Source organism: Equus przewalskii, chromosome 9 (genome assembly GCF_037783145.1).
Source record: "Equus przewalskii isolate Varuska chromosome 9, EquPr2, whole genome shotgun sequence".
NCBI lineage: Eukaryota > Metazoa > Chordata > Mammalia > Perissodactyla > Equidae > Equus > Equus przewalskii.
Genome location: NC_091839.1, coordinates 33,331,369 through 33,351,061, shown reverse-complemented (window position 1 = coordinate 33,351,061; position 19,693 = coordinate 33,331,369). Strand labels below are relative to the sequence as shown.

General features: G+C 37.3%; 1 protein-coding gene across 3 annotated transcripts in view; it reads left to right on the top strand.

Moving 5' to 3' along the window:
• LCA5 (lebercilin LCA5) overlaps positions 1 to 19,693 on the top strand; it is a 67,989-nt gene that overhangs the window by 13,498 nt on the left and 34,798 nt on the right. For all 3 annotated transcript variants that reach the window (XM_070559013.1, XM_070559015.1, XM_070559016.1), the window contains 2 exons: positions 6,991 to 7,381; positions 13,113 to 13,642. In XM_070559013.1, coding sequence (XP_070415114.1) covers positions 7,183 to 7,381; positions 13,113 to 13,642 — 729 coding nt within the window. In that variant the 5' untranslated portion in view covers positions 6,991 to 7,182. The remainder of the gene's footprint in view (positions 1 to 6,990; positions 7,382 to 13,112; positions 13,643 to 19,693) is intronic.

Below are 19,693 nucleotides of genomic sequence, written 5' to 3'. Positions count from 1 at the left end.
ATACAGTTTTTCATAGTGACTGCACCAGTTTGCATTCCCATCATCAGTGTATGAGGGTTCCCTTTTTTCCACGTGCTCTCCAACGTTTGTTGTTTTTTGTCTTGGTAATGATAGCCATTCTGACTGGTGTGAGGTGATAACTCATTGTAATTTTAATTTGCATTTCCGTGATGATTAGTGATGTTGAGCATCTTTTCATGTGTCTCTTGGCCATCTGTATATCTTCCTTTGAAAAATGTCTGGTCATATCCTCTGCCCATTTTTTGATTGGGTTGGGTTTTTTGTTGTTGTTGAGTTGGGTGAGTTCTTTATATACTTTGGCAATCAATTCCTTGTCTGATAAATGATTTGCAAATATTTTCTCCTAGTTGGTGGGTTGTCTTTCCATTTTGATGATGGTTTCTTTTGCTTTGCAGAAGCTTTTTAGTCTGATGTAGTCCCATTTGTTAATTTTTTCTTTTGTTTTCCTTACCCAAGTAGACATGGTATTCAAAAAGATGTGGCTAAGACCCATGTCAAAGAGTGTACTGCCTATATTTTCTTCTAGGGTTTTTATGGTTTCAGTTCTTACATTCAAATCTTTAATCCATTCAGAGTCATTTTTTGTGCATGGTGCAAGGTAATGGTCTACTTTCATTCTTTTTTTTTTTTAAAGATTTTATTTTTTCCTTTTTCTCCCCAAAGCCCCCCAGTACATAGTTGTATATTCTTCATTGTGGGTCCTTCTAGTTGTAGCATGTGGGATGCTGCCTCAGCGTGGTTTGATGAGCAGTGCCATGTCCGTGCCCAGGATTCGAACCAACGAAACACTGGGCCGCCTGCAGTGGAGCGCATGGACTTAACCACTCGGCCACGGGTCCAGCCCCTGTCTACTTTCATTCTTTTGCATGTAGCTGCCCAGTTTTCCCAACACCATTTATTGAAGAGACTTTCCTTTCTTCATTATATGTTCTTGGCTCCTTTGTCAAAGATTAACTGTCTATAGATGTGTGGTTTTATTTCTAGGCTTTCAATTCTGATCCATTGATCTGTTTGTCTGTTTTTGTGCCAGTACCATGCTGTTTTGATTGCTGTAACTTTGTAGTATGTTGTGAAGTCAGGGATTGTGATGCCTCTAGCTTTGTTCTTTTTTCTCAGGATTGCTTTGGGTATTCGGGGTCTTTTGTTATTCCATATAAATTTTTTTATTCTTTGTTCTATTTCTTTGAAGAATGTCATTGGGTTTTTGATTGGGATTGCATTGAATCTGTAGATTGCTTTAGGTAGTATGGACGTTTTGACTATATTTATTCTTCTGACCCCTGAACATGGAATATCTTTCCATTTCTTTATGTCTTCTTCAATTTCTTTCAGTAATGTCTTGCAGTTTTCAGTGTACAGGTCTTTCACCTCTTTGGTTAAGTTTATTCTTAGGTATTTTATTCTTTTTGTTGCAATTGTAAATGAGATTGTATTCTTGATTTCTTTTTCTGCTCGTTCATTGTTAGTATATAGAAATGCAACTGATTTTTTAAAATTGATTTTGTACTCTGCAGCTTTGCTGTAGTTGATTATTTCTAATAGTTTTGTGGTGGATTCTTTAGAGTTTTCTTATATAGAATCATATCATCTGCAAGTAGTAAAAGTTTCACTACTTCTTTTCCAATTTGGATTCATTTTATCTCTTTTTCTTGCCTAATTGCTCTGGCCAATATCTCCAGTACTATGTTCCTGTTCTCAGAGGGATGGCTTTCAGTTTTTCATCATCAAGTATCATGTTGACTGTGGGTTTGTCATATATGGTCTTTATTATGTTGAGGTACTTTACTTCAATACCCATTTTATTGAGAGTTTTTATCATAAATGGATGTTGGATCTTGTTAGATGCTTTCTCTGCATCTATTGAGATGATCATGTGATTTTTATTCCTCATTTTGTTAATGTGGTGTATCACATTGATTGATTTGTGGACGTTGAGCCATCCCTGCATCCCTGGAGTGAATCCCACTTGATCGTGGTGTACAGTTCTTTTCATGTGTTGCTGTATTCGGTTTGCCAGTATTTTGTTGAGGAATTTTGCATGTATGTTCATCAGCAATATTGGCCTGTAACTTTCCTTTTTTGTGTTGTACTTGTCTGGTTTTGGGATCAAGGTGATGTTGGTCTGATAGAATGTGTTAGGAAGCATCCATCTTCTTCAGTTTTTCAGAATCGTTTGGCAAGGATAGGTACTAAATCTGCTTTGAATGTTTGGTAGAATTCTCCAGAGAAGCCATCTGGTCCTGGACTTTTGTTTTTGGGAGGTTTTGGTTGCTGTTTCAATCTCTGTACTTGTGATTGATCTATTCAGATTCTCTGTTTCTTCTTGATTCAGTTTTGGGAGGTTGTGTGAGTCTAGGTGTTCCTCCATTTTTAATAGGTTATTGAATTAGTGAGCTTATAGTTTTTCATAGTATTCTCTTATAATATTTTGTATTTCTGCAGTATCTGTTGTAATTTCTCCTCTTTCATTTCTCCTTTTATTTATTTGAGCCTTCTCTCTTTTTTTCTTGGTAAGTATGGCTGAGGGTTTGTCAGTTTTGTTTATCTTCTCAAAGAACCCACTGGATTTCTTTTTCTGCTCGTTCATTGTTAGTATATAGAAATGCAACTGATTTTTTAAAATTGATTTTGTACTGTTATTAATCTTATTAAACTCTTATTAATCTTTTCTACTGTTTTTATAGTCTCTATTTCTGCTCTAATTTTTATTATTTCCCTCCTTCTGCTGACTTTGGGCTTTGTTCTTCTTTTTCTAGCTCTGTTAGGTGTGTTTTAAGATTACTTATTTGAGATTTTTCTTGATTGTTGAAGTGGGCCTGTATTTCTATTAATTTCCCTCTTATGACCACTTTTGCTGCATCCCATAAGACTTGGTATGTTGTATTTTCATTTTTATTTGTCTCCAGGTATTTTTTAATTTCCCTTTTGATTTCTTCAGTGATCCAGTGGTGGTTCAGTAGCATGTTGTTTAGTCTCCACATACTTCTGACTTTCCCAGTTTTGTTCTTGTGGTTGATTTCTAGCTTCATAGTGTTGTGGTCAGAAAAGATGGTTGGGATGATTTCAATCTTCTTGGATATATTGGGGCTTCCCTTGTTACCCAACATATGCTCTATATTTCAGAATGTTCCATGGGCACGTGAGAAGAATGTATGTTCTGCTGTTTTGGGATAGAATGCTCTCTATATATCTATTAAGTTCGTCTGGTCAAGTGTTTTATATAAATCTCCTGTTTCCTTGTTGATGTGTTGTCTGGATGATCTATCCATTGAAATAAGTGAGGTGTTGAGCTCCCTTACTGTGATTGTGTGGCTGTTAATTTCTTCCTTTAGGCCTGTTAATAATTGCTTTATGTACTTTGGTGCCCCTGTGTTAGGTGCATATGTATTAGTAAGTGTTATGTCCTCTTGGTGGAATGTCCCTTTTGTCATTATATACTGCCTCTCTTTGTCTCTCATTGTCTCTTTTAACTTGAAGTCTGCTTTATCTGAGAAAAGTATGACAACACCTGCTTTCTTTTGTTGATCATTAGCTTGGGGTATTGTCTTCCATCCCTTCACTCTAAGCCTATGCTTGTCTTTCAAGCTGAGGTGCATTTTCTGGAGGCAGCATATTGTTAGGTCTTGTTTTTTAACCCATTCAGCTACTCTGTGTCTTTTGATTGGAGAATTCAACCCATTTACATTTAGAGTGATTATTGCTATATGAGGGCTTAGTGTTGCCATTTTATGTCTTGTTTTCTGGTTGTTCTATGTTTCCACTGTTTCTCTTTCTCTGTATTGCTGACTGCCATTTCATTTTGGTGGTTTTCTGAGGAAGATTTCTCAGTTTTCTGTCTTTTTGTGAATTGTGGCTCTGCTCTGATTTTTTGTTTAGTGGTTACTGTGAGGATTGTATGAAAGATACTGGAGATGAGATAGTCCATTTTCTTATAGCCTCTTCTCTCCATTAACCTAAGTAGGTTCCTTCCCTTTCCTCTCCTTTTCTGAGTAATTGCTGTTGCAAATTGTTCTGTTTTGAATTTTGTGTGTGTGTGGCTGAGTTGAAGTGTTTATCGTTATGTTTGATGCTTTCTTTCGGTTTCTCTTTTAAGTTGTAATTGATTCTTTGCCTCCCTACTTCTGGTTGAGAGCTGCAGGTTTCTGATCATGTCTCTCTGTTTGTCTCCTTGCTCAGAGCTCTGTAGACCTTTGCCTTTTTGTTGCCAGTGTGAGGGCATCTTTAATTATTTCTTGTAGGAGAGGTCTAGTGGCGATGAACTCCCTCAGCTTTTGTTTATCTGGGAAAGCTTTTATTTCTCCATTGTATCTGAAAGAAAGTTTTGCTGGATAGAGTAATCTTTGCTGAAAGTTTTTATCTTTCAGTATTTTGAATATATCATTTCATTCTCTCCTGACCTGTAGGGTTTCTGCCAAGAAATCTGCTGAAAGCCAGATAGGGTTTCCTTTGTAGGTTACTTTCTTCTGCCTTGCTGCTCCTAATATTCTTTCTTTATCCCAAACTTTTGCCATTTTTAGTATTATATGCTTTGGAGAGGGTCTTTTCACGTTGGACATTCGATTAATTTCATTAATCTGTAAATCTAAAACCATCCCCAGGTTTGGGAATCTCTCAGCAATTATTTCTTTGAACACTTCTCGACTCCTTTCTCCTTCGCTTCTCCCTGGAATACCTATAATCCTTATGTTGCTTTTCCTAATTGAGTCGGATGTTTCTCAAAGAATTCCTTCACTTTTTTTAAGTCTTACTTCTGTCTCCTTCTTCACCTGTAGAATTTCTGCATTTTTATCCTCAAGAAGACTAGTTCTTTCCACCATAAGATCAGTTGTATTTCTTAATGATTCTAGATTATTTTTTATTTCATTAATTGTGTTTTTCATATCCAGAATTTCTGCTTGATTTTTTTTTTTTTTTTTTGAGGAAGATTAGCCCTGAGCTAACATCAGCTGCCAGTCCTCTTCTTTTTGCTGAGGAAGTCTGGCCCTGAGCTAACATCCGTGCCCATCTTCCTCTACTTTATATGTGAGATGCCTACCACAGCATGGCTTGCCAAGCGGTGCCATGTCTGCATCTGGGATCCAAACCGGTGAACTCTGGGCCACTGAAGCAGAATGTGCCCACTTAACTGCGGGGCCACAAGGCCGGCCCCCTTGATATTTTTTCTTTATGGTTTTCAATCTTTTTGGTGAAGACATTCATTTTATTGCTGAACTCCTTGAATTGTCTTTCTGTGTTTTCTTGTAAGTCATTGAGTTTCCTTATAATGGCTATTTTGAATTCTCTGTCATTTAGGTTGTATATTTTTATATCTTGAGTGTTGCTTCCTTGAGTATTGTCATTTTTCTTCTGGTCTGAATTGTTGCTGCAGTTTCTCATGGTGTTTGACAAACTAATCTTTTGTCGGGGCATTTGTGGTATTCTTAGGATTCAGATTCCCTGTTACCTCTAGGGTGACACTGGAGCAGCGTTTCTGGCCCCACCCCATCTGCTGCAAGCTGTGCGGGTATTATGGGTGTTTACCCTAGCCTGTGGGGTGCGTTCAGGCACTTGTGTGGATTGTCCTTGTCGGGTGGGCTTACTCGCTGGGCTAGGGCCACTCTTTGGTGCCTCAGGGGCACTCTAAGCTTCCCCACCCCACCAGAAATTGATTACCAGTGGGCTCAAAGCTGCTGTGCCTATTCTCACAGCTGCCTGGGACACGTTCCCTCACACACACTCCGAGGAAGCGTTTGCCCCAGCACATAGATCTGCTGAGGTTTCTGTTTATGGTTTGCCATCCACGGGGCCTCTGTGCTTGGCGGGCAGGGCTTCCTCACTGGGACCTGAGCTACAGCTGCTCCTTGGCAGCATAGGGGTGCAGTTGGCTCCCCCTCCCCACTGGGACCACAAGCGTAGGCTAAGAGTTACCACCGCCTCCTCCTACGGTCACCCCAGTGCGTGCTCCCACTTTCCAGGGGCTTACACCAGCTTGGAAAGCGTTCATGTGCGTGCGCAGGGCTACCAGGGGAGAGCAGGGCATGCTTACCTCTCTCTGCCATGTCCCATGGGGCCAGTCCATCCACCCTCAAATGTGCAGCTGTGTGTGTCTCTCAGGCGTCCTGTTGTGCTGTGTGGGCTTCCTCCATTGGTCAGTGAATGCCCATTTAGTTGTAGTTCAAAAGGGGGAGAGGTGAAGGAAACAGCTCACTCCACTGTGTTTCTGACATTACCCTGGAAACTAAAGTTTTAATACATCTTGCTAACTTTTTCCCCCGAGAATTCTGTGGATCTTTTCTTGACAGGCATTCTGGCAACATTGAGTGTTGTTTTGAAAAATTTTTCATAGTTTGATAGGTTTAAAAATGATATCTGAGGTTGAGTATTTTTATGTGCCCGCTGTGGGTCTTAACATGTATTTGCCCATTTAACTTTTTGACCTCATATTTTTCTTATGGAGTAATATAAGGTATTTATTTATGTGTTAAGGATGGTGACCATTTTTCTGTCATGGTACAAATGCTTTTTATCAAGTGTTTTAATTTTATTAATATTTTATATACTTTAGTTATATATTTTTATGTAGTTAATCTTAGATATTTTTCTTTGTCCTTACTAGCAGACCTGTTCTTTACCACCGCCACCAGTATCCCTGCAAAAAATAAAACACTGGTTATTTGATCATTATTCACCTGTTAAAAATCAGCATTTGTGTTGATATAAATCGTAAGGTTTAAGAGAATCATATTCAGTTAACATTTATTGAGAAGCACTTAAATGTCAGGTACTTTATATGTTCTCTATCTAGGCAATGACCATCGATCTTTTCTCTGAATACTGTAAATACATGTGAAAATATAGATGAATTAAATTATAGCTTTTAAAAAATTTGTAAGCAGTGTATTATTTTACTTTTGGTGTCTTTCATTGTAATTAACTGTGTAAATCTGTTTCGTGAAATATGATGTTTCCCTCCCCATTCCTTAATTGTAGAGGAAGAAAGTGTATCTTCTGGTTGCTATTGTGAATTGTGGACTACGGATCTGTAGAGAAAACAAACTGCACAGTCAGGAGTATTATCAACAGAATCTGAAGACTCTAAAAAATGCTCTTCAGGCTTGTCATGGATTTTTCTGGAGAAAATAATCTGTGAAATTATGTGAATAGAGACCATTATTCAAAACCATGGGGGAAAGAGAAAGAAGTCCAGATACTGATCGAGAAAGTAAGGCAGGCCGACACCGCTACTCTTACTGTTCATCTGATTTTGGAACTACTCCACAATCTTCTGCCCGGTCATCGCTGGTCAATTCCTCTTCACCTACTAGTATTAAGGGAAAAAATCCCAGAAGACAAATTTCAGATAGCCAAGTTCATCACCAAGGTAAGTCTTCTTTAAAAGAGTTTGCTAGATCTAGAAGACTCTTTTTTTTTTTTTAAAGCAGATTAGCCCTGAGCTAACTATTGCCAATCTTCCTCTTTTTGCTGAGGAAGACTGGCCCTGAGCTAACATCCATGCCTGTCTTCCTCTACTTTATACATGGGACACCTACCACAGCATGGCTTTTGCCAAGTGGTGCCATGTCCACACCTGGGATCTGAACAGGCAAATCCTGGGCCGCTGAGAAGTGGAACATGTGCACTTAACCACTGCGCCACCAGGCTGACCCCTAGAAGACTCATTTTTTAGAAGATTTTTTATTTTTCTTTTTTCTCCCCAATGCCCCCTGGTACATAGTTGTGTGTTTTTAGTTGTGAGTCCTTCTAGTTGTGGCATGTGGGAGACTGCCTCAGTGTGGCTTGATGAGCAGTGCCACGTCTGTGCCCAGGATCCAAACCGGCAAAGCCACGGGCTGCTGCACCGGAGCACCCGAACTTAACCACTTGGCCACAGGGCCGGCCCATAGAAGACTCGTTTTGAGTGCTTGAGAGCTTTATGAATGAAACTCTTCTATTAGTATTAGTGCTGTGCTATTGGTGCTGTGTATTATCCTTTGTTATATTCAAAGTCATCCTATATACAGAAGAAAGCACTGTAACTAAGGCTTCTCATTTTGTTTTCTCTTCTTCCTAAATAAATGCTTGTCTTGGGGTTTCTGAGGTTTTATAAAGGTAAAAAGAATAAATCACAAAACATTTGTACCTTTCTTTGTCTCCATTTTAAAAAAGTAGTGAAAGGCACTGATATAAAGTGGTTAAGGGGTATTTCTGTAGATTGAGTAAAATTACTTCCCCTAGGTAATACAGTGCTTACTGCAAAAGTTCAAATTAAACCTAGAAATGGAATTTGGGACTCAGGACCACCAGTCTGTTTTCTGTTAAACTGTTCTATAATGGAAGCAAGATTAATCATTACAAATACATAATTTTTCTTATTAAAATGTTTTTAGTCTGGAACTAGGTATTTGATTAGGTAATGTTCTAGAAATCTCTTCTTCATCTTAATAAATCCCTGGTCAAGAAAACCCTGATATACTAAGTAACAAAATATGTAAGGGCTACAAGTACACCATAGAGAAATAAGCTAAGGTGAATAAGGTGATTATAGCATGGGTTAATAAATGCAGCACAGCTATAACAGCAGTAGCTTAGAATGGTGAGAGTTTAGGTTGCACAGCAGGGAGTGGTAAACTTGAGAGCTAAAAAGGAAAACAGTGGGCAGGTCATGAAACGCCTTGAATTGTATGCTAATATATTGACTGTTTCTGTGGGGGAATAGTTAGCTTTTGAAACGATTTAAGCAGGAGTGTAATTAAATTTGCCTTTATAAATTTTTACTTTGAAAAGTAATATTTGCTTTCTAAAAATCTACAAAGAATATATGTTCTTTTGAAAGCAGCCCTTTTGTGGACCCCTGGTCTGGCTTCCCAGGGATGTCCATACTTTTACCCATTGGGCACTTTTTTTTCTTTCGTAGGGAGCTGCAGGTTTTTTGGTCTCTTCCTCTAAGTCTGTCTCAGTGCAGGCCTCTTGTTTTGATTTTGTGGTTGAGAGCATGATCTGATATTAAAGTTTTGCTATATATTTAAGAATAAACAGACATTAGAGTTGAACCTTAGAAGTCCTATTGATTCCCAAGAAATAATTTACATATCTAGGGAATTATTGGTAGGAATACTTTAATTTTTTATTTCTTCCCCAGAAGCAGTTTAGGAGGCCACCCAATTAAGGAGTCAGAACTTCTTAAGCCTTATCTTATTTGAGAAGATAGTTGAGAAAAAGGTATGAAAAACAGTTTCAGCATCACCGAGAAAAATTTTAATTATCGTCTTCAGTTTGACTTGTACTGTTGTTTGCTTTGCATTGTCTTCTGAATTAAAGTCTGTGGCAGTTTGTCTATCTCAGATGAAGCAGTAGGATCAAACTGAAACCTTTCCTTAAGTGCTAAGTTAATTTCTCTGGGTTTAAGTTGCAGTCACTAGGGTAGGCTAAACTAAGGGAAGAACAAACGTGATTAAAATAGCATCTTGAACACTTGAACTTCTGGGATTGCATATTTGATAGTATATTCCTCCTCCTTTTTAGTTTTCAGCATATTTTATTATTTTTAAAAATGAAATTGGTGCTCTATGAGAAGTTATATGTATAATGATAAAATGTAATAATAGGTTATTCATGTTTGTGTATTACATATTTATATTTCTTGTTTTATCAGTAATAAAAACAACTTGAGTTTTTGGTAGATGCATAGTTTATCTTTACTGCATGTTTTTTAAATGAGTCATATTTTGTTTTTAATCTCTGAAGGAAGAAAAAAAGCAGTATTTTCCCACCCTCTTTTTGGTGGTGACTTTTACAAGGGGGCAATGAAGAATGATATACATGACAGTCAGTCATCTTTCTTCTTCTCACTCCTATTAGCACTATATTTCATCTTGATAGTTTTAAAAATGAAAATAAACATAGATGAAAGATGGGAGATATTTTTGAGTTCAAATTGTGTTCTTTTTTTTTTACTAGGTTACCTTTTCTATCTTTTTTTTTCTTTTTTAAAGATTGGCACCTGTGCTAACATCTGTTGCCAATCTTCGTTTTTTCCCCCTTCTTCTCTCCAAAGCCCCCCAGGACATAGTTGTAGATTCTAGTTGTGAGTGCCTCTGGTTGTGTTGTGTGGGACTCCACCTCAGCATGGCCTGATGAGCGGTGCCATGTCCACACCCAGGATCCGAACCAGCAAAACCCTTGGCCACTGAAGCGGAGCACGCGAGCTTAACCACTCAGCCGTGGGGCTGGCCCTAAGAGTACCTTTAACGATCAGTTTGTAGTCATGCTAATAGAATGTGCTAAAAATAAATGTTCAGATTTTTAGGATGTCAAAAAGTTGATTGTAGAAGCCCTTTCTGTATGACTAAATAGTTGAAATATTAGTGGAAAATTTTTATCCCGATTCTCATATTATATAGGCTTTAAGTTTTCAAATAAAACAAGTTTCTGTTTATATGAAATTTTGTTTGCTGAGCAATGTAATTTTATACATAAAAATCGGATTTGGAACGATTGACATTCATCTTTATGTATAATCATTTTAATGTATAAAGTTTGTGTCATTCCAAGAGCTGAGTACATGTTCCATAATAGGATATAGATACCAAAACTCTGTTAACTGAGTATGTTGGGAAAGAATAAAATTGCAATGATGGATGCTTCATTTTAAAATTGAAGCAATGCTGTTCAGTGGAAATATAATACAAGTCAGAAATGCAAGCCACACATGTAATTTTATATTGTCTAGTAACCACATTAAAAAGAAAAACAGGTGAAATTAATTTGAATAATGTTTTATTTTACCCAACATATCCAAAATATTATCATTTCTAAATATAGTTAATAGAAAACATTGTGTATGGAATATTGTGTATTCTTCTTCTTTTTTTTTTTTTGAGGAAGATCAGCCCTGAGCTAACATCTGCCACCAGTCCTCCTCTTTTTGCTGAGGAGGACTGGCCCTGAGGTAACATCTGTGCCCATCTTCCTCTATTTTATGTGGGACGCCTGCCACAGCATGGCCTGACAAGCGGTGGCGTATGTCTGCAGCCGGGATCCGCAGCCGGGATCCAAAGCAGAATGTGCAACCTTAACCGCTGCTCCACTAGGCTGGCCCCTCTGCGTTACTTTTTTGAACTAAGTGTCCTTTTTGAAATCCAGTGTGTATTTCAGCGTTACAGCATATCTCAATTTGGACTGCCCACACTGCGGATTTCTCTGTAGCCACACGTGGCTCATGACTATTGTACTGGATAGCAGAGTTTCAAAGGTGCCAGTAGGTTTTCCCTCATTTCTTTTTATTATAACTTCCCTTCACGTATTCAAGCATTTACGGAGTAGGAATCCTAAATCAGTACACATTCAAAACAGCTTCTATAAAATCTTCCATCTTTTTAGTGAAACTTTGTAATGTTAAGTAATGAATATTACTTGTTATTCTTTTCTTGTTTACATAATGGAATCGGTATCCGTGGTTGGGAGATCAGTAGAGAAAGGTTGGATTTTCTAGTTTTTCTTCATTTTTTCTTTTTTCCTCTGGAATGTATCTCCTTCTTGAAAAAATGCAGTCACCTTGGAGATTAAAGTTCATTCTCAACTGTGGCAGACTTCCAGATGCCTCCTTTTTTTTTTCTTTTTTAATTTTGTGAGGAAGATTGGCCCTGAGCTAACATCTGTTGCCAATCTTCCTCTTTTTGCTTCAGGAAGGTTGTTGCTGAGGTAACATCTGTCTAAATCTTCCTCTGTTTTATGTGGAATGCTGTCACAGCGTGGCTTGATGAGCAGTGCTAGGTCAGTGCCTCAGATCCGAACCTGCAAACCCCAGGCCACCGAAACAGAATGTGCAAACTTAACCACTATGCCAGCCCCCAGATGCCTCTTTTAAAGGGCAGGTGCTCTGTATATTGAGGTCTAGGTTTCATACATAAAAAGAGAAAGATTCCAAATTTTTGAGAAATGTGATTTAATGTGTATACTTTAAAGATTTCATGTGCTTATATTTTTTAGAATGTAGTTTTTCGTTTTTATTTTGTTCTCAATTTATGTCAGATGTTTTTGATTTGAACATCACACAAAAGAAAGCCCGTGAGAAAGCATTTAGAATCACATCTGTACTGCTAAACTGGTTTCTGTTTTTAATCACTGATAAATGGGATGAAGTTCTTATTACTGATGGCATATTTGCGTAGAAGCGTGTTTCTTATGTGCATACTTCGTTTAATCCTTACAACAACCTTGTTGTATAGATGGTGTATCCTCGTTCTATGGGTAGGGAAAATAGACCTGGAATAGCATAGTCGAATTGCCCAAGGAGTTACTAACTGGAAGTCTGAGTCCCAAACGTGAATCTTCTCACTGTACAACATGTTGTCATCCTGTTTCCCCAAATAAAGAAAAAGTGTTCTAATTAATTTAGAGAAAACATACATTTCCACATTTCAAATAATGATCCCAAATATCTTGGCACAGATGGCTTGAATATTACAATGTTTTCTCCAGTGTTTATTAGGCCACATGCTAATGCTGCCCGTGTTTGAATTCTGGCTTGCCATCTTATCTGTAAAGTTGAAAATGGTAGTGCCTGGGGCCGGCTGCATGGCCGAGTGGTTAAGTCTGTGCGCTCTTCTTCGGTGGTCCAGGGTTTTGCCAGTTTGGATACTGGGTATGGACATGGGACCACTCATCAGGCCATGCTGGGGTGGTGTCCCACGTAGCACAACCAGAGGACCTACAACTAGAATATACACCTGTGTACCGGGGGGCTTTAGAGAGAAAAAGAAGGGAAAAAAAAGAAGATTGGCAACAGATGTTAGCTCAGGTGCCAATGTTTAAAAAAAACAGTAAAGCCTGATACTGCCATCTTTTAAAGCAATGTAAAATAATTCCCTGTAAACTACTGGCATGTCATTTTGATGGATAAGAATATTCTTGACCTTTCTTAAAATATTCCTAGTCTTTCTTAAGAAAAACATTATATCAAGAGCTTTAAATAAAACCTGCTATTTAACTAAAGTTAGTAAAATCATTTTTTAAGGAACAAAATATCTAAAGGATCCACTTGTGTTAGGATGAATAAATAATACTGCGTTTGGTACAGCTTTCACTGTACATTATTACTGTTTCTCTTTTAGCCCCTAGGAAACCAAGCCCTAAGGGCCCACCCAAAAGAAAGGGAGTCCGAGTGGGATTTCGCTCCCAGAGCCTCAATAGGGAGCCGCTTCGGAAAGATACTGATCTTGTTACAAAACGGGTTCTTTCTGCAAGACTGCTAAAAATCACTGAATTGCAGAATGAGGTAACTGAACTCCAGGTCAAGTTAGCTGAGCTGCTAAAAGAAAATAAAGCTTTGAAAAGGCTTCAGTACAGACAGGAGAAAGCCCTGAATAAATTTGAAGACACAGAAAATGAAATCTCACAACTTATTGCTCGTCATAACAATGAGATGACAGCACTGAAAGAGCGCTTAAGAAAATCTCAAGAGAAAGAACGGGCAACTGAGAAAAGGGTGAAAGATACAGAAGGTGAACTATCTAGGACCAAATTTTCCTTACAGAAACTGAAAAAGATCTCTGAAGCTAGACACCTACCTGAACGAGATGACTTGGCAAAGAAACTAGTTTCAGCAGAGTTAAAATTAGATGACACCGAAAGAAGAATTAAGGTAAAATTTCTACAGCTTCTAGTTGTGCTTTTTTGCATTGTTTTTCATTGGGCATTTAATGTGCTCTGTTAAGACTGCTTATTGCAGTTCAGCATTTTCTTGGAAATTAAAACCGTTCTTTTTCGGATTATCTTTGTGAGTAAGAGATTAGGAAAAATTTAAGATTGTATATTTAAGAGCAAGATGCAACAGCTTGTATGCCTTAATGGGCTACATGTTAATGGATGAGTGTTTAATTTCGTGGAGCTTAGTCATTTTGGGGAAGTATACTATTTGATTATCTGATTGTTTCTCTAAAATTGAAAATACTATAGTAACTATATAAAACTGACATTTTGGGGCCATCGTGTAAGAAATGCCACATGAACAATACTTTCTGTTTTTATTTCTTTGAACATTTGTGAAAGGCATCTTTTGGGGCAGGGTGTACCCCTACTCCCTAGAATAAAAACTGCTATGAGAGGTGGGTGGGAGAAAGTTGAATTACTACTTTGAGAATACAACAGATCTTTTAAAACTTTATTTTGCTTGAAACGAGAGAGGAAAAGAGTACCAGCCCATGACTGTTACATAGGGAACTTATGTTAGGTGCTACCTGCTGAATATCTATACATCAAACAGAAGTCCTGAGCCAGCGCTTAGAATTGCTTAAAGTTAGCAAGTAGTTTGGAAAGGAAAGTAGAGAAAAAGTGTGGGAATGATGCCTGCTGTGAAAGCTCTCTGAGCAAGGGAAAGTCAGAACTAGAAATTAATAAGCTTTCTGCAGTGTATTAACTAGGTGTTTTTAATACATGGTTTATTATAGTACTTCTTAGTCTGGATTATATACCATGCTCCATATGTCAATGCCATGCCCAGGGGCAGTCGCTTGTTTAATGCAGTGTACATCAGTGGCCAGAAAAAGTGCCTAGCTTATTCTCTAAAATTAGCAATCCTTATCTTCGTTTCAGTACACTGAAGATATCCTATTGTATAGGCTCCACCAGTGATCAACTCAAATTGCAGAGCAAACATGTGGAAACTTTTTTTTAAGGGCCTGTGAGGTGGGGTGGAGGTAGGGGCTGGAAGCAGTTATTGTCGTAAACAACAAATAGCTGACATTTAAATTATTTTTAAAGGAATGTATTAAATGTGCCACATGGTGGATTTTTAAATTAGGAACCAAAGGCACAGAATGCTAATTAATAAGAACAATTAAAAAAACCCTCTTTATGTCTTTATATAAAAATAGAACATGGAATTGCAGTGCGTCCACACACACACATACACTCTATTTACTGTGCTTCTCTCTTCTAGCCAGTTATGAAGGGGGTTGATGGAGTGATGGGAGAGGGAGGAGAAAACAGAAAGAAGGAAAAACAGAATAAGTCTGTGGATTTTAAGTTGTAGATGGAGGTAAATTATGTGGCTGCCCACTTGGGAGCATGAAAATCAGCAATCTAATACAAAGTCTTTGAAATACTTGTTAACTGTTTAGTGTCCTCAATTCTTCTTTTTCTTACTTTTTAAAAAGGCTTTTTAACTTTTTATTTTGAGTTAATTGTAGATTGACATGCATTTGTAAGAAAATTATATAGAGAGACCCCATATGCCCTTCATTCAGTTTCCCCAGTGGTAACGTATTGCATAACTAGAATATAATTTTACAACCAGGAAATTGGTTGTGCTACATTGATGCAATCCATTAACCTTATTCAGATTTCACCAGTTTTATATATGTGCACTTGTGTTTGTGTGTGTGTATGTTTAGTTCTATGCAATTTTATCACATTTGTAGATTCATGTGACCACCACCATAGTCAAGATGCAGAACAGTTCCATCACAAGGATCCCTTGTGTTACCAACTTTTATAGGCACAGCTACCTTCCTGCCTTCCCCGTCTCTAACCTGTGGCATCCAGTCATCTGTTCACCATTTCTATAATTTTATCATTTTAAGAACGTTATAGGGGCCGGCCTGGTAGCGCAGTGGTTAAGTGAGCACGCTCCGCTTCTCGGCGGCCCAGGGTCTGCCGGTTTGGATCCCGGGTGCGGACATGGCACTGCTTGGCAAGCCATGCTGTGGTAGGCTTCCCACATATAAAGTAGAAGAAGATGGGCACGCATGTTAGCTCAGGGCCAGGCTTCCTCAGCAAAAAAAGGAGGACTGACAGTAGTTAGCTCAGGGCTAATCTTCCTCAAAAAAAAGAACGTTATATAAATAGAATCATGCAGTATTTAACCTTCTGAGTTTAGCAGATTTCATTCTTTTCTTGAGCTCCATCCAGGTCATCGCAAATATCAATAGTTTGTTCCTTTTTTATTCCTGAGTGGTATTCCCTGGTAAGGATATATCATAGAGTGTTATGATATGTCCTGTTGAAGGACATTTGGATTGTTTTCAGTTTTTAGCCATTAACTAATAAAGCTGCTATAATCATGTATTCTACAGGTTTTTGTGTGAACATAAATTTTCATTTCTCTGGAATATATGCCTGAAAGTGCACTTGATGGGTTGTATGATAAGCGCATGTTTGGTTTTGTAAGAAAGTGCCATTCTCTTTTCCAGAGTAACAGTACCATTTTACATTTCTATCAGCAATGTATAAGTGATCCAGTTTCTCCTCATCCTTGACAGCATTTGGTGTTATCACTCTTTTTTATTGTAGCCATTCTGATAGGTGTGTGGTACTATCTTGTGGTTTTAACTTGCGTTATTCCTAATGGCTAATGATGTTGAGCATCTTTTCATGTGCATATTTGCCATCTGTAGATTCTATTCATTTTGTTCTTGTTTTTTGCCTACTTTCTGATTGGATTGTTTGTGCTTTTACTGTTGATCTTGGGCATTCTTTATATTTTCTAGATAGAAGTTGTTTGTCAAATATGTGATTGGATTGTTTGTGCTTTTACTGTTGATCTTGGGCATTCTTTATATTTTCTAGATAGAAGTTGTTTGTCAAATATGTGGTATGCAAATATTTTCTCCCAGTCTGTAGTTTTCTCTTTTCATCCTCTTCACAGGTTCTATCAGAGGGAAAGTTTTAAATTCTGATATGGTCCAGTTTATCAGATTTTTCTTCTATGGATTGTGCTTTGGTGTCAAGTCTAAGAATTCTTCGCCTATACCTATCACCCTTTGCCTGTAGCCCCATAGATTTTCTACTGTGTTTTAACCAAAAGTTTTATGGTTTTATTTTACTTTTAAGTCCGTGATTCATTTTGAGTTAATTTTTTTATAAGGTGTGAGGTTTAGGTTGAGCTTCAATTTTTTTTGCCTGTGGGCCCAGTTGCTCCAGTACCATTTATTGAAAAGGTTGTCCTTCCTCCATTGAATTTGGCACCTTTGTCAGAAATCAGTTGGGCATATTTTTGTGGGTCTGTTTCTGGATTTTCTAGTCTGTTCTATTGATCTATATGTGTGTCCGTCTGCCAGTACCACACTCTTCATTAGACTACATGGTAAGCCTTAACAAAATCAGAGTGACTCCTCTCGTCTTACGCTTTGTTTGTAAATTTTAGCTGCTCTAGGTCTTCTGCCTTTCCCTTTAAGCTTTAGAAGAAGCTTGTCTGTGTCTCTAAACACCTTCCTGGGATTTTGATAGGAATTGCATTAAACGTGGATCAATTTGTGGAGAATTGACATCTTCACTACATTGAACTTTCCCATTCTTGAACACAGTATATTTCTCCATTTATTGAGGTCATCTTTGATTTCTTTCATCATCATTTTGTAGTTTTCAGGATACAAATCCTAGGATTTTGTTAGACTTATTCCTAAATATTTCATTTTCTTTGGAGCAATTGTAATTAGTCTCAGTTCTTTCTAGATGAGAAAGTTACTTGTGAGTTTTTATTTTCAAATTTCAAAGCTTATTTTTGTTGTAGTAATTATTTTTATTATATTTATATATAATTTATAATAATTATAAAACCAAGAATGGCTTGATTTTATGTTTCCTCTCAAGTTTTAGGAGTGTTGATTTTGTTAGCTCTAAGCCTCAAAGTTTGGTTGGGAGATCTAAACTGCTTCATTTCTGTTGTGATTGAAATTGTATTGGAATCAACATTTAATATATTATTATGAACCTATTTCTCTCAAATCAATCTTATTTCATCTGTCACACCATACTAACTCTCTTCTGAATGGAGGAGCCTCTGCAACCCACCTGAGGGAAATTATTTTCACTTTTTAGCTTATCTTTTCATATTCCTAAAGCCTTTGGCCCACTGTATATAATTATGTCTTCCATAATCTCAGTAATCAATCCAGAATTTGAAATATTTACTTTTGAATTTGTTAATTTAGTGTGAAATTTAGCTTTTGTTTTCATGCCTCATTCAGTTATTCAGAGTGGACTCCATCCAACACTGAGTTAATCTTTTTTCTTAGAACTCAGTCGATTATAGACAGTACCACTAATTGGGTAAGGGGGAAATCTAGGAGCCCGATTGTTGTTTCATTTTGCAAATTAACTAAAACCTGAGAAAGTCCCGAGTATTCCTTGAGATTGCAGTGAAAGTCTAGTAGTGCTGTCTGTAAGTTCTGTGCTGTTCTTTCCTAAGGATGCCTGTCTGTATGGTGTTTTTTCTGTTTTTCATTTGGCGTAGTTTTTGTTCTAAGAGTCTGTTCTTAAGCTGGAACTTATGGCAGGCAGTTTTGTTTGTTTATAGATTGTGTCATTCCAGGAAGGATTTCAGGGCACAATTCTTATTCTCCTTATGAGTTACATTTTCTTCTTAGGGGAGGGGGAAAAAAGCATTCTTCAGGGTTATCTATAAATAATTGAGCTGGGTAAAACTTCCCTCTGAATATCAACGTGTAAGTTGGATTCAGGCTCATTTTGTTACTTGATGAAAGTAACAGAATGCACACTCTCGGTAATTTAAGAGCACAGTAGTTTAGAAGTGGTTAGAGAAACAAACAACCAACCAAACAAACAAACAACCAAAGGTGTGAGTGGAGACAACCGCCCGAGAGCTGTTTTCCCCCTACCTTGTGCGATGTGGTCTGCCCGATCCTGGGCCGTGTACCAGGGATGAAGAACGCCTTGATGGGGCTGAACTTGCTGAGTTCTTTACAAAGGGGAAGACAGCTAAATCAGACTACGTGTTTATTACTTTATTTACAGCTGGCTTTATATCTTTATTTTGGCTTTTACTTCAATAAATTTATTGAATAGGATCCTGTCAAAGTAGCAGCTCCATTTTAGTATGTTTATTTATTTTAATATTAATAGTTATACATGTTAATTAAGCTTTTGTTGATGTGTCTGTTGATATTTATTAGAAATTAAAATTGAGAATATTTAAAAACATTTCTTAATTAAAAATAATAGTAACCAACTCACTACATGTTATCATGAAATCTTTTAATGAAAAATGTCTCTTTTCTAAACCAAAAATAAATTGGGACAGAAGTGGCATCGTTTTATATATTTGCAGATTTCTTCAACATCAGTCTTAATAGAGGACAAGAGGGTCCTCATAGCTGTTTCTGAATTCAGTCTGTTGCAATATGTTGTTATGGTTGATAAATATCAAAAAAAAATTCAGCCTCACATAGATGTCTCCAGGAGTTAGATAATGGAGGAGTATTTTAAGTAGCCTTTTCAGATAACTGGATATTCTTCTCTGATACTACATTAAAACTCAGTCAGCAGTATTTTTTAAAGGTGTTTTTGCATTGTGTAATCTGAAACCATATCTGAACTTTTTGTACTTTGTCACATTAAAATCCATTGATCTTTCTTCTCCTTTGAATGAATGTTTTACCCATGAATGATTTTGTAATTTCATGCGTTAATCATTTGGAAAATGTTTGTACATTGCATTAGGTAGATTTTCCAAATGTTTGTGTTTCATTATATAATATATAATATTACATGTTATATAACCTTTGGAAAGCTCCAGTCTACACTCATGATGATGAGTGAAAGCAGCCAATAATATTGTATTATAAAATAGATCTGACCTTGCAGACTCCCGACAGTGTCTCAGGGACCTTTACATGTCCCTGCACCACTGTTTGAGAATCACTGATTTAATATAAGCAGTTCTTTGTTAGCAATT